This window comes from Drosophila ficusphila, unplaced genomic scaffold, assembly GCF_018152265.1.
Source record: "Drosophila ficusphila isolate 14025-0441.05 unplaced genomic scaffold, ASM1815226v1 contig_414, whole genome shotgun sequence".
Taxonomy (NCBI): Eukaryota; Metazoa; Arthropoda; class Insecta; order Diptera; family Drosophilidae; genus Drosophila; species Drosophila ficusphila.
In genome coordinates, this window is record NW_025064328.1 from 21659160 (window position 1) to 21675497 (window position 16338).

At 38.9% G+C, this 16338-nt stretch overlaps 1 protein-coding gene across 1 annotated transcript in view; it reads right to left on the reverse strand.

Annotated features, from left to right (window-relative positions):
• The window catches only part of LOC122320105 (guanine nucleotide exchange factor DBS-like), a 28714-nt gene extending 19323 nt beyond the window's left edge, over positions 1-9391 (reverse strand). Inside the window, exon 1 of the mRNA XM_043208210.1 lies at positions 9095-9391. Coding sequence (XP_043064145.1) covers positions 9095-9278 — 184 coding nt within the window. The 5' untranslated portion in view covers positions 9279-9391. The remainder of the gene's footprint in view (positions 1-9094) is intronic.
• Between the last annotated feature and the right edge of the window lie 6947 nt (positions 9392-16338).

The window sequence follows — 16338 nt, forward strand, 5'->3', positions numbered from 1 at the left end:
GTCACTCTTATCCGTCGGAAACTGCCCCGATCTTACTTTTCCTATGTGCCCGCATACCTTTTATTTCCCTCACCTACGCTAAGCTTATCTGGTATCTCTCTGGACTTTCTGGTATTTTATCCAGAATCGGTACCGTGGGCGGGGTTTATGACCTCGCTTTATATCACAACTTCCTGTTCCTCGCGAACTAGTGAGATGTTCAAGGGGGGCTTAGCTGAGGCCACCAGGCGGGTCGCAGGTTGCGGATAGCGAACGGCCTTCTTCGCAAGGTTAGTTGTGAATAAGCGCAAGCTAATAAGCAACCCCGGACAAACAGCGGGTACACCGGAGTCGGTGTACTGATAAGACGCTTGTTTGGCCGTCTTTAAATTGTAGCCTCACACACCCCTCTTTCCTCACAATTACCTACCAACTTCCCTTCCCACAATCTCACTCCGGTGCCGGACTAAGGTGTCATCCGACCCTTGCCGATAGTCAGCCTGGCTGGGGGCCCGGATTAACAACTAGCCCAGTCTCTCACGGAGGGTTCAGGCAAGTGGCGACCGCCTGTCCTAACCGCGCCTTACCCGGGTATGGCGGATCTCTGCCCGGGTGGACCTTACTTTCTCCGCAACTCGTGGAATTCGATTATGAGAAAACATACGAACACCAAATTGCCACAGGACATCCCTGCCTCGAGTGTCGCAAGACCCTTTGAAAACCAACTCCTCGACGGAGAGCGACCACAGGCCACCGCCAGGAGTGCGTCTCGGACGCAAGATGTGGGACATCCCCCACAACGGTCAATTGTTCCAGTCCGGGAACGTGCGCGACCAGCAGGACCATCCCGGCTGGCTCGCCCACCCCCCGCGACAGAGGACCAGACCTGCCTCCTCCCAGCCAGAGGACAACCTGGAGGCATAGACGACCCCAACAGGAGAGGCCTGCCGGGGTCCAAAACTAAATGGTACCTCAGATACCTCAAGCAGGGCATGTCACCTAACGAGGCATTGAGGAAGGCAAAGGAGCCACGACCAGCGGCGCCAAGTAGTGCACCTGCCAGCAAGCGGGGTAACAGCACCCTCACCCCTCCGACAGACACCCCAAAAAGGTCGAAGTCAGAGGGCACTAATGAGGTCAAGGCAACTCCCTCCTGCCCAAAGCTTGGGGAGCCTTGCACCTCAGAGGCGGCGGCAGCACGGACGAAGCAGCCACCCTCCATCTCCACAGCCCCTCTTACTGGCACACACACCTCCTATGCGGAGGCTGCCAAGAGGGTCAGAGTGGCGGTGTTACCTGAGGAGTTCATCATGGACGACGTAATCACGTCGGCATGGGACACGGCAGTTGCGTTTAGGGGCATCCACTTCAGGGTAGGATACCTAATAATCGACTGCCTGGACCAGGACTCAGCGGACTGGCTGAGGGCCGTTGTGCCCTTGCTCAGGACGTGGAAGGGCGTGCCCCTAGAAACCAAGGTGGGAGAAGATATCCCCGCGGCATATAACGTCACGGTCTTCTGCCCCAGAAGCGCGGAAAGAGATAATGAGGAACTCCTCATGATGGGCGCCAGAACAGGCTGGAGACGGATGCCTGGAGAGTGGTCTCCCGGAGGAACGATGGAGGCGGAGCACTCCTTGTCATCGGGATCGACCAGCTCACCCGAGACGAGATCGTAGCTAGAGGGCATCAGCTCAACTTTGGGTTCGGTACCGTCTCGGTGAGTGGGCTGAGAAAGGCAGCAAAGGTGGCCGCAACGGAAGGAGCGCCCTCTGGTCCCCCAGATGGCAAAGTGGAGGTCGAGGAATCCCTCGACGAGCCACAGGAGCCTATGGGTACAGAGGAGGACCCTAGCTCCGTTACAGTTGTGAGGAATGAGGATGAGGAGCATCCTACGCCCTCCGACAGTAACGACGATATGGCGGCCATCCGGCCACATCGTCACAAGGCTGATATCTTTGCTGACAATTAAGAGAACAGATTTAAGCCGATGGAATATCGAGTGCTTGTGCAAATGTGCCTGGACAGGCCTTTTTGTAATGCCCCCTGGTTCTTGAGAACCAGAGATATTGAAAGAGATCTCAAAATCCCAAAGATAGGCGATGTTTGTCGTACGCATGCTGAAAACTACTTGTTTTGTTTTTTTTTTGTTTTTGTTTTTGGCTCTCATCCTAACTCCCTGGCGAAGAGGATAATTTGGAGACCAACAAGAAGAAGACTTAAAAGATACCACCCATATGACCTTTCATTAAGATATAATTAAATTGCAAATTAATAGAATTTATGTATAATCTTGTATACCAACACTTTGTTATCCCCTATATTTACAACCCGCTCGAGCTGCCACATATATAGCAGTATACGTGTTAATTCTAAATTAATATAATCTTTTTACAAAAAAAAAAAAAAAAAACAATATCTATTGCATCTAGAACCACCTTTGAAGAACCCATTCATGCATGAATTGTACGCACAGTCTGCGTTGCCTGCGAGGATGCACATCCAACTAAGGATCTACCAAAAAAAAGGAACGGGACTAACGCCTCATCATCTAAGCTGACAGGTCAGAAAGCCACTGCAGATACAGTGCCCAACATGTGACTGCAAATACACAATATGCTAAGAAACAGAGCTGGTAACTATAACCAACACATTGATAGTAATACAGCAAACGCTGCAGGAACTCATGCGCTCTCAAAATCTCCTATTGGTATTATTAATCAAACAAAAATCAGTTTAGATGGTTGCCTTAAAAATATGTTTCTGGAACGCGAAAGCATTTCACAGCACAAATACAAGCTCTCGCAGTTCCTAGATTAGTATGACATTGACGCCATGCTTATATCAGAATCTCACCTAACAAAAAAAAAACTATTTTCACTATAAAAGCTGTTTATCTTATGAAACGAACTATCCTGATGGCGAGGAGGTACGGACGTGCTGATCAAGTAACGCATTAGGCACTATGATTTTCCATCATTTTCTATAGCCTATATGCAAGCTTCATCAATACACACTGAAACACACCCAAACGGTTTCCTAAACCTATCCGCTGTATACTGCCCACCACGCTTTTCCGTTTCCGAAGATGAATTAGTACAGTTCTTTGACCTATTAGGTGCCCGTTTTATAGCGGCTGGTGATTACAATGCGAAACACTCCCATTGGGGCTCTCGACTCATCAACCCCAAAAGGATGAAAGCTGTACAACGCTATAATAACACCAAGAAACTAGCTTGACGTTATCCCTCCAGATAAGCCTACATATAGGCCCTCAGATCCTAATAAGAAGCCGGACTTGATTGCTTTTGCCGTCGGAAGAAAGCTCATGTTCACTTGAAACACTTAACAGATCTTCGATTGGATCACTCGCCCATTTTACTTCATTTCTACGACCACATCTCAAAACGCACACACTTTCTAACTTCCAGTAAAACATATTGGCTTAAATATAGAAAGTATATAAGTACCCATTTTAATGTCTTCCCAAACATATTCTTTAAAGAAGAGGTTGACACCTCCACAACACTACATCAGCTAATATTCTTTTTAACAGCGTTCGGGCTTCTAGGCATATTAATGAAACTGTAATGCAATAATAGAAGGAGAGAAGAGAGAAGAAGAGTGGCAAGCCTCACCCTCTCCGAAGCCTTTAAAATCGATATCTCAAATAGTTTTTGAGTTAAAGCAATTTAAAGAGCAGCCGCTCCCATAACAGTGCAAACGATCATTTTATCTTTAAACGCGTTTTTCTCAAAACAGCATTTTCCGAATTTGTAGCAGTGATTAATCAAAAACTAATGATCCGATTACGATCAAATTTTTTTTTACATATTCTATATATACATAGTTCTCCGTACCATGATCTATCGGTTTTTTGATCCGATCAGAAATCGAATTTTGGCAGGCCAAAAACGCCTAAAATGTTGTGTAAAATTCGATTTTGAAACTCCGCCATTTTGTCAATTTTTGATATTTTTTTATCGTAGTTCATTGTATAGACAATATAATCTAGTTTAACGAGAATTTTTCAGTTTTTGATTTCATCCACGGAGAGGGTCGGAATCACTGCAGCAGTTAAGGCCCTTTTTTTTAGCGCCGTTGGAGATCGACTCTAACTTAAAAAATATTTAATTTTTCCTTAAAAATTTCACGGTATATTCTTAAAACATTTATTTATATATTCTGAAAATTTGAAAATAATTGATCAAGTAGTTTTTTTTTATAAAAATTCCCAAAAATCACATTTTTTAGGCCGTTACACTAGTTGTGCCCCTTAAAACAGCTAACTACCTTCTACGCGAAGCCCTAGAAGATGAAAAAATCAATTTTAATTATCCTATTTGGAACCACTCCCCCGAAACGAAAACTAAGTCCACCAATCGAAAGTGATTCGGCATTACATACACAAACAGGAGAGTGGGCTCGCAGCAACGAAGAGAGGGTAAATGTATTTGCCGCACTTCTAGAAAACGTCTTCAAACCACTTCCATCAATAAATAGGTTTGTGCTATTTGTGCAGAGGCTACCCTGCCTATCATATTTTTCTTTTGATGTGCCTATCAAAGATATTTGAAAAGCTGCATCTGAATCGAATAAAGCAACACCTACAGTCCCATAATGGCATTTCAAGTCACCAATTTGGTTTCCGCGAGAACACTGAACCATTGAACAAGTAAACCGAAGAACCGCCGAGATACGGAATACATTTTAAATTGTTCAGCAGCTCTTTTGGATGACGCCCAGGTCTTTGACCGCGATTGGTTGGACGGCTTGATTTTTAAAATTTTAACATTGCTTTCACAGAACACCCATAAAATACTGTAGTTATATCTTGTGCATAGAAGTTTCGCAGTTCGATGTAGAGATTTACTGTCAGTCAGAGAGTACCACCCAAATGAAGCTTGCCCCAACACTGTATATAATTCTCATTGGCTAGCAGATTGGCGATAAAGGTTAACAAGAAAAAAATCAAACACGTCACCTTTACCCTAAATAGACAAACTTGCCCTCCACCATCTGTGAACAACATTCACATTCCACAAACAACTGATGTAACAATTGTTGGAATCCACCTCGATAGTCGGCTTACTTGGCAAAGGCACATCGAAGCTAAGAGAACACAATTAAAATTAAAAGCAAGAAGCCTACACTGGTTAATAAATGCCCATCCTTCATAAAAAATAGAGTACAAGGTATTTCTGCATTCTACAATGCAGTCCTCAAACCAGAGAGCTCAATCAAAGATACTCAGAACTATAACTGATGAACCCATCGTACGTACAGAATGATAACATTCACAGAGACTTAAATGTGGGATCTGTAAGAGACGAAATCGGCAATGTAAAAGCAAAGCATACGATGAAGCTACTGTGTCATTCAAATAGGCTTGCGCGGTCTTTTACCTGGAACATACTTGTCGTCAGTCTCGAAGAAAATAGATTCGATAAATAATACACCGTGTAAAAAAGTTTAAAGAGACAGGCTTAACAGAAAGTGTTCCTTGATCCGCCGGACCTAGAGGAATGAGGGACCCGAAAATTTTTTTTTGCCTAAAAGTGATATCAAAGAGCGGTGACATTATCCTCGTAGCCCAGATCTATTTCCAAGAAAATACCTGAAAAGAGAACTCTATAACACTAACGCCACCCAGTGGCGTAACTACGTCAGAAAAACTTTTGTTCCGTGACGGGAGATAATTTTTTATTATCTTCAATTTGATCAAAATGATCTTTCTGCTTTTGCGACGGTGACTGGGATGGTGAGAAACAGACAACATGCTGTTACAATTTCAGAAAGACTACTGCTCGAGGAGTATTTTTTTAATAGAATAAAATCGAGAATTTCCGCAGAAGTGTTCATTGTTTTCAAATCATTGTTGAAGCACTCCTTAAAAGACAGTAGTTGGCTTGAAATTGTGTCTGAAATATCATCTTCATATTTTAGGCAAAATTTTTGGCCGTCAGAGAAAACTTATCGTCAGACGAATCTAACAAAAAAATGGGAGAAATAATTCGAAAATGGTGGGCAATTTTTCTCAAACCAGTACTGCGTTCTTATAACTGCGTAGAAATAATATCAAGAGTTTGACAGAATACATTGGCTCTGAAAAAGTCGTCGTCGCTTTCAATGTAATGATGTTGACTCAATTCATCGAAATGTCTTTTGGGGCGACGTTTCCTTTTCGGGGAAAAAGATGTTGGACATTTCCATTTTACTGCCAAATCAACAGCAGTGCTTTTCAAACTCTCGAAGTCTTCGCGGAGACTGTTCACTTTAATGCAAGCATCATTCAACATCTTGGCTGCATTTTGAATGTCCTGCTGTTGATTTTGCAGTTCCTTGGAAACGGGATTGATGATTTTTAAAATTTTACTTTCAAGAACAATCAAGAAAATAGTCTCGAACGTTTGCAATTTGTCTCTCAGGAAGGTAGCTTCATCTTTTTCGTTTCTAATTTCTGATGTTAGATTTATTTTATTAAGTGTTTTCAAAATGTCGGTGAATCTAAATCGAAGAGCTTCTATAGTATCATGTCTGGACGACCATCGAGTCGGATTCAGCTTTTTCAAAGTCAAACTCTCATTATTTCTAACATTTTCTTGTAACAGTGCCCAGCGCTTTATACTGTTCCCGAAAAAAACGTACACTTCTTCGACAAAATGGTAAAAGTTCCTTATTTCTTCCACATTTTTAACTGAATCACTTAATGCTAAATTCACTTCATGATCTGCGCAGCGAACATACGGCGCATTTGGAGCTACTTTCAAAACTTCAGCTTGGACTCCGTTATATTCTCCAGATATATTAGCTGCACCATCATACCCTTGTCCAAGCAATTTTGTAACAGAAAGATCATTACCACGTATGACATCATACACTATGACTTTACCGAGATGCTTACCAGTTTGATTTATTACTGGAATGAAGCCTACAAACGATTCGTGAATAATGATTTTCTTCGGCTTTTCGTACTCTTTCTCAATAGTGATGTATCTTAAAACAGTGACGAGTTGATCAACTTTTGCAATGTCTTGGGTAGAGTCTACTATTACAGAAAAGAACGGAGCTTGTCGAACAGCAGAAAGAATATCCTTTTTCACACAATTACCGAGTAAATCGATGATCTAATTTTGGATAGCTGGGCTTAAGTACGTTATGAAATTTTTCGTTCTTCGTTCCAGTAAATCTTTCAAAACCGGATCGTAATGACTCAGCAGTTGAATAACGGACAAAAATATTCCCGGATTATTAGAATTTAGAGACTCGTCATGACCACGAAATGGTAAATTACAACCAGCCAATGTCAAACTTACATCTATTATTCAAGTCAGAATATTTATCCAGTAAGATTCTTTCTCTCTTATCGCTTTTTCAAGTTCGAAGTCTTCAGTTTGATTTAGGCGCCACTTATCGAACATGCAACAAGAAAGATTATGCTCATTTTTACTCTCGTGTCGAGACAAGGTTTGCTGGAAATGTATTCAGTCTTTAGAGACATTGGCCAATGAATCTTTAGATTGAGAAAATAACCAACAAGGTAAGCAATAACATTGATCCAAGATGCTAGAATAGTTCAACCATGGACGCTCTGCTACAATACCGGATTTGAGTGTTTTCTTGTAATGAAACTTCGAGAAACTTCGACCGTCAGGTCGGTTTGGATCCTGCTGAATTAAGAAACGTTTTTCTTCTGTTGTGACTTCACGATGCCCATGATGACCTATGTCATTTTTTAGAACAGGTCGGGTATCAGAAGATTTGTTTTCATCATTCGGGGTTTCGTGGTATTCTGCTGCTTGAGATGCGTCAATTGGGTCTCTGGAACCTAAATATAATTTAACGTATATGATTATTATGTGACGGTTGGGAACACTGCCAGATAGTGCTAGGAGTGGCAACTCTAGAAAAAAATCCATAGATCGACCGACAGTATCGTTGACGACGAGTGAAACGACAATTATTTACCTGCAACAATACTCGATGTACCAAACTGAAACACGGGATCGTTATCTTCCGATTTTTTGGACGGATGTTTACCCAAAAATGGTTTTTCATTTTCGAAAATCTTTTCATTGCCTCAGAAACGCAATCGGTTACGATAGGGTTGACAGGATTGATTTCACTGTCGACATTGTTATTATTATTTAGGGGAATGTTGTCAGGGTTGGGCCTTTGTCAGAGTTGGGCCATCTCAATATTTCGAATATTCGTTCTAGTACCTTCTGTTTGTGGGTGTCAAGAAACTTCTATCGGTCACTCGAAACTTTCCACGTGACTACTTATTTCGGGATTTCATTTTTCTACGTGTCGTTGTTCTTTGAAAAAAAAAGTGGATAAATGCGAGGTTGAGGCCGTAAATCTGACATTTTGGACCCGAATGCTTGTTTACTTTTGACCGACAAACGACGAAAATTTTTGTACGTTCTACGGATTGTACACAAAGCACGTGACTCACATTAAAGAGCACAATTCTTGAACAACGTTTAATTAATAGAAATTCGGGTATCGATTACGAGATCGATATTTCGTAGGTATAACCACACAAAAAAGTTGAGTGAGGCAGATGACACTACTTCATGGCGGCTTTTTTAGAAATTGCATACCTATCGTCAGCTTATAAAAAACCACTAACTCAATAGTACAATAATTTCGTTTACATCAGATCTTATTTCATTTCCTTAAATCATTCGTAATCTTGTTCTTTTGAGGTACCGAAGGGGCCCTTTTGGGGCCCCCAAAGCTCGGGGGCCTGTGTTCCTGGAACACATGGAACACCGGTAGTTACGCCACTGACGCCACCACTCTTGAAGAATTTGTGGATAGTGTTAGTGAAAAAATGTGTACTGTTGCATTTTGTTGAATTTTGACTCCAGCTATATCTCAGCCCCAAAAAAACTTGGGAACCAAATCAAGGGTTTTTTCGTAAGATAATAACCCCCTTAGGAGGGGCAGAAGGTTTTTTACCTTGGAAAATGGAAATTTCCTCGGAAAATCACACATACTCTATGTAACATCAATAAATAAAAACTTTGGAGACACCATATGTTAATAAAACAAATCACCGGCACCCACCCCCCACCCCACCGAAAATTTCTTTTTAAGAGTTGCTTACCTATCAATTCAGATGATGTTCCTGTTTTTAAGGAATCATTTTTATCATTCGATAAAGAAACACTACGCTTTAACTGCTTAAGGAAACAGCCAGTTTGTTTTTCAATTGAGTGGGGCAATGATTTTTCCATTTTGCATATGCGTAAACATAAAAGTAATACATATATATATATATACATATACATCCATGCTTATATTGGTTTTAGCACTTATCACTATCACAATAACTGTTTAAAAAGCTTTTCCTTTATTTTTGCAGCTTATCATAAGTCTGAAAAAATTCACTCATGCTTGACTAACATATCAAAACAAACTCTTTGTTTTTTTTTTAATGCGCATGTTCTAAGGAACCGATAGGTCTTTATACGCATACAAAAAAGGGTACATTTTTAAAAAGTGAAAGAAAATTATTTTATTCAACTATTTTTAAGTACAATTTTAAAGAATTAACTTATGTTTCAAATTTATTTTGAATGTGGGTAAACTTAATGGGCATCATACTGAACAACAAAAAATCTTTTGGCGCTATTCTTGTATACATATGTATGTATATACATGCATAACAAAATTGGATGGCATTTCATGTAGTTGGGTCTTATAAATGCGTATGTATTTAATAAAATGGTATTTTTTGTAAATTGTAATTTTTATACCCTTGCAGAGCAAAAGGGTATTATAATTTCAGTCAGAAGTTTGCAACGCAGTGAAGGAGACACCTCAGACCCCATAAAGTATATATATTCTTGATCAGCATCACGAGCAGAATCGAAATATGTATGTACGTCTGTCCGTCTGTCCGTCTGTCCGTTTCCGCGCAAACTAGTCTCTCAGTTTTAAAGCTATCGTGCTGAAACTTTCCCAAAAGTTGTGTAGTTGTTGCACGCAGTATATAAGTCGGAACGGGCCGGATCGGCCGACTATATCGGATAGCTCCAATACAAGAGAATGAAATAAAAAATTCTCACTCTATTGTTTTTCATCAGATCGACTTGAATTCTTCAAGATGGCGTTTTCTAACTGTTATTGAATTTCGGATTAAATTTGATCAAAATCGGATAACTCTATCATATAGCTGCCATAGGAGGGATCGAAAATTATATATAGAATTAATGGAAATAAATTGATAACATCGTTGTTTTTCATCAGACAAGTATGAATTTTGGAATATAGAGTGTTCTTACGACTCTTGAATTACGAGTTAAATTTGATCAAAATCGGACAACTATATCGTATAGCTCCCATAAGATCTATAGTCAAAAATATGGAAAATGAATTGAAAAATCGTCTTAGCTTCGATGTTGTCTAGCCTTTATGCGTTTTGTTCGACATATTTGATGACTGCAAGGGTATATAAGCTTCGGCTTGCCGAAGCTAGCTTCCTTTCTTGTTTGTATTATAAAAGAAATATTAAATAAAATTAAGTAAAAAAGAAGAATGGAAGGCCGTTTTCGCAAGCCGTCAAAACATTAATATCTCTATGATATAGTTCTCCCATATTAATAAAAATAATTTTTTATATCTATTATCGTAACGAAATGCTTATTATAAGAGCTTAACAACATTGAAAACACGAAAATTTTTCTATTAATTTTCTTCGATTCATATGAAAGCTATATGAAAAAGTTGTCCGAATTTCTTTAAAATTTAAATCAAAATTCAGGAATCGTTAGAGAACGTTTAATAAAATATTAGTTGTCATAACTACCCTTCGTTAAAGTTTCAGAGAGATTGCTTTAAAACTGAGAGTCTAGTTTGCCTCGAAACATACAGAACGGAGTGACGGGCACGATTTTAGTTTCTGGGGCGCCAAGATTTGAGGACATATTTTGGGTAATTGGCCCAAAATAAACACTTTACTAAATAACCGTTTAAGAGATATCAAGCCTTAAATGTCGGCTAATAGTGCAGCCGTTACACTTATTTTTATAAAAATTACCTCAAAAAAATAATATAGCATATGGGACATTCTTTTACAAATCGTACACCTTTTTTGCGTCACAATTCCGATTTTTGTCAAAACTTTTTTTCAAGTGTAGAAAGCAAAATAAAAAGACACGTGTATCGGTATTTTGCTTAAAAAATTGTTTTTACAAAGTTATGATTTTGGACAATATCAATGGTTTTCTCTATCCTTAAACACGTTAAATGAATTATCTCTTGTTCTATTAATCGTATCGTTACAATTTTTTTTTATTATTTAGTTCAAGAATTCAGCTTTCAAAAAGTAATTTTATTTTTTAATTTAATTTTTTATTTATAAGAATTAGTAACAAATTAATCATTATAGGGGGGATAGGGGGGACGGTGGCCCAGCAGGTAGAGCGCTGGCCTCCGGTCCGGAAGGCCCGGGTTCGAGTCGAGTCCCAGGCTCCCCAAAAAAAGAAACGGTCTCTTTTTCCAAATCTCCACCACTTCTACGCTCTATCGCTCACTTATCATTAGTAACAAATTTCGGCTCCCCGGACCCGCACACCCCTCGTCCACGTTACTATGGACCCAACAATAGAACTTTCGTCACTCCTAGATGGCGCTAGGTGGCAACCCCACCGCTAGGATAAGTCGCTACTGGCTTATCACCGGTACGATCGAAAATCAATGATAATTGAATCCTCTACAAGAAATTGTAGAGGCTCTAAGCTCCCGGGTGGAGTAAAAGAATGTAAATTTTAATCATTATATTTTAGTAAGCGCACACACATGTGATGTTTCCTTCGCAGCCAAACTTGAACTGCCTCTTTATTGAAGATCCTCTTCCTTCATGCTCTCTCGTGAGAGGGAGCATAGTGTTGTATAATACTTAAATCTAATATTGCACAGTGTTGCTTAGGACTAACTTACTACTACAATATCGACATTTCAATGCCGATCCCCACAACTTATTTAATTGAAAAAAATCAATTTATTAAACAGTAAAAGGAATTAGAGTGGGGTCTTCATTAGATCAAGAGAAATTAAATAATTTTCGACTCTTCGCGCAGCGCGCGCTCCACATGCTGCCGCAGCGCGATCAATGTTATTTTATATCTTATTACCTAATAGAGACCTCACTCTAAATCCAAGTGTTTTTTTCTAAGGAATGACGTATAGAATTAAAATGTAATTTTCCTAATTGTATATGTTGTGGGGATCAGCTTTGAAACCATTAAATTGTTTATCATTTTTTTCTGAACAAATAAAAAAATTGCAAGTAAAAAACGTGAAAGGCAACATTAATACCTATTGAATAAAAAAAGTTTTTATTATGTGACTACTGGAAGCGGAGATAATATATTTCATAAATAGAAAAAATAAATGCAAACTATTTTTTTTGGAGTAAAATCCTTTTACACGTGTCGAATAAAATCTTCCATAAAAGCTGAAAAAAAATGTTCATTCAATTCTGAGACATGAAAAAAAAATTTTTCTCGAATCCGTACGATTTGTAAAAGAATGTCCCATCTGTATCAATGCATAATTGTTGTAAAAAAAAATGAGCTAAAAACTGAAAATTGGCAGAATTTTTTTTTTTATAAAAATTATTTCAAAAAAATAATATAGCATAGGTATGTATTAATGCATAAGTGCGCGCGAGTTACCGCACACATTGTCGCGGACACATCGCCGCCCCCAAACCTCAGCGACTCAACCAAATGGTTATTAACCCAAACGCTGGACACAAACGCTGAGTTTGGGAGCCAACGGAAGTAAGCAGAACCAACACTTAACAGCTACGCGAAACATAAACAGACCAACACATCAGATATGCCAAACCTGCCAACTATGCAGATTCTCATTCTCCACTCGAATCTGCTGGATATGCGAATTCCCGATCATACCATTTTCATTCCCACATATTCCATAAGTTACGCTTGAGCTGGTAGAACAATAAAGATTCATTATACTTTTGACCGAAGTCGAAGCAAGTTGTCATTTTATTAAACACAATATTAAATACATTGAAACCATTCATTGGACTTAACTGGCAGTATACCAAGATACTGGAAGGACCCCTTTGGATTTTATTCCCCCCAGTATCCGCAGATACTGTAATTGGCGCAGCCGGATTCGGACTAAGGAGATCGCAAAATGCTCCAGCTCCTGATCATATTATACCTGTAAGATAGGTAAGTGAACAATGGTGGTGAAAATAAGAGGAAGAAAGAAAAAGGAAGGAAAAATGAAACAAATAAATTGAATAAAAATAAAAAGAAAAGAAGTGAAAAGTGATGAACCAAATTCATGCAAGTGTACAAGTGTTAGTGTTCCCTCAACTTGCGACCGAATACGTGCACATCAAACGCTGATAAGGCACCGGGTCCACATTATTTGAAAAATGACAAATTTATAAAATCACATACAACTAAATGCAAAAGAAAACTTCCAATTATACAGATTCGTGACCGAATATGTGCACATCAAACGTTGATAAGGCACCGGGACCACGTAATCAATACACAAAATCTTTTATATACAAGCTGTAAATTATTTGCAATTGCTGAAATTTGTGACCGAATATGTGCACATCAAACGCTAATAAGGCACCGGGATCACATAACAATAAATACACTGAAAAAAAATCTTCTATTTACAAACCGTAAATCATTTACAACTGTTAAAATTTGTGACCAAATTTGTGACCGAATATGTGCACATCAAACGCTGATAAGGCACCGGGATCACATAACAATAAATACACTGAAAAAAAAAACTTCTATTTACAAACCGTAAATTATTTACGACTATTTAAATTTGTGACCGAATATGTGTACATCAAACGATGATAAGACACCGGGATCACATACCAGTAAAATACAGAGAAAAAAAAATCTTTTATACACAAACTATAAAACACTTACAATTATTAGAATTCGTGAATGAATATGTGCACAGTAAACGCTGACAGAGCACCGGAATCACGTAACAATTACAAAGTTTGATTTTCTCTCTCTTCACTTGAGTTGAAACTGCTGCATCGGCAGTTTTTGCTTGATGTGGTGGAGAGCAAATAAATACCCCCAATTGTACACTTAGCGGGAAATTGGATTCAAGCAATTACGTCATATTATACCTCAAGGAAAATAATAATAAAAATATATAAACTTCTTTCTTATAGTCGCCATATGTTCACTTGCCTACACTCAATCATATTATCAAATTTTAAACAAATCAATATATGTACATTACAGTCAACACTAGAAAAACAACACAGGGAGAGGACATCAACGAAAAACACACACAACAAGTAACATCTACACATATTAATAGTAATCATATTAATTATAAGACATAAGCATATTATTTTACAAATCATACAATTAAGACAACATCTCTATAACATAAGAAAGTTAAATAAATGTTAAAAAAGGTAAACGCAGCTAGTAGAAGATTAGGTTTGAGAAGTAAGGGCAGTTCGTCAGACCTAGGAGGAATTGAGGAAGAAGAACAACACGACCAAATAAATCAACCTTCTAACCCAAACATGAATCCTTTAGACTCCGGTAACGCATCGGGCTCCATCAGCCCCACAGTTAGCAACTCATTAACCATTATTAATACAACTTTAAACCCGAAAGATATATTGGCGTTTGTACAACATTTGCCAACTTATGAAGGCCCCAATGATAACCTAGAAACTTTTATCACTAGCGTTGAAGAATTATTATTGCTCATTCGATCCGTCGACCAGTCGACGTACGGACAATTGATCCTCAGGTCTATCCGACATAGAATTAAAGGCAGGGCACATGAAGCATTGAACCTTTGTAATACACCACTCATTTGGGACGAAATTAAGGCAAACCTTAAACGACTTTACACTTGCAAGAAGACAGAAGCTATATTAATCCGAGAAATCCAAACCTTACCAAGCGGACTCTCCATCAATAAACTATTTTTCGCAATAGCAAAGTTGAGGGGCCAACTAGTATCTTTGACAAAAGATTCGAACCGAGATGCTCAGAGCATCACGGCAAAACACGCCCTATACTCCGACATCTGCCTCAATGCATTTATTGTCGGATTAAACGGCCCATTAAAAACAATAATTAGATCTCGTAATCCGGAATCTTAAGAAAAGGCTTATGAGTTAGCACAGACGGAACAGAATTTTTATTACCAAAACTCTAACGGTAACAACAATAATCGTTACCGTGACAATTTTAATGAACGACAAAATAATAATCGCCGCGAAAACTCTTCTGATCAACAAAATTATCGTCACCGCGGAAATTCGGGCGAACGAAATCGCCCATATCAACGTTACGAACAGAACCAGAAACAAACAGACAACAATAACACTAAAAAGAACGATACACGACAACCATCCCAAAACCGACAAGAAGGTCACTCGTCTAGAAACCAAAACCCATTCCGGGGTAATTCAAGATCAAACGACAACACCCCTACTGCTTCCTGCAACATCAACGATGGTGCAAATTTTTTACAAGAAGCCTCGGACAACCAGTCGGATTCTTAAACAAAAAGTCCCACGGGAAATCTTTACCTTATGTCCTTTTATCCTCAAAATTCCTTACAACTAACCCACATAAATTTCTTATAGATACTGGATCGACTTACTCTTTTATAAAACCGACCTTAGTTTCAAAAGACCACATTAAAAAAATAAACGCCCCTATTGACATTCATACCGTTCTCAATAAATTCCAGATCCAGGAATATACAGACTCTGTTACCTTTGAACAATTCGATTCAACAGAAGAACCAAAATTCTTCCTATTTGATTTCCACCCACATTTTAACGGTCTCTTGGGTATGGACTTCTTGAGTACCTTAGATGAAAAAATAAACATAGCGGACTCTATTCTAGAAATAAAAAAGATTTCTTTACCAATCCTAACAAGTATAAACCCAGTAGACACAACACATACTGTACCACTAAATACAAAAATCAGACTGTCGCTCCCTGTAAACATAATGGAGGGAGATTTCTTATTCGAGACCACAACCCTAAACAACGACTTATCAATCACAGGGGGGCTGTATACTGCACTGGACGGCTCTGCACACTTCGAAGTCTGCAACACATCGGACTATGACCAGACACTATTCCTAGAGGAACCATTAAAAGCCGAAATAACCCATTTACGAGACTACGAGTACTTGAACTGCATGTCCGCGGGGGAAACCCCACAACCCACAGACTTACAGACCAAATTAGATATTCAAACGGGACACTTAAACAACGAAGAAACACAAAATTTACTTAAACTTTGTAAACAATTCAAAAAACTCTTTTACAATGAGAAT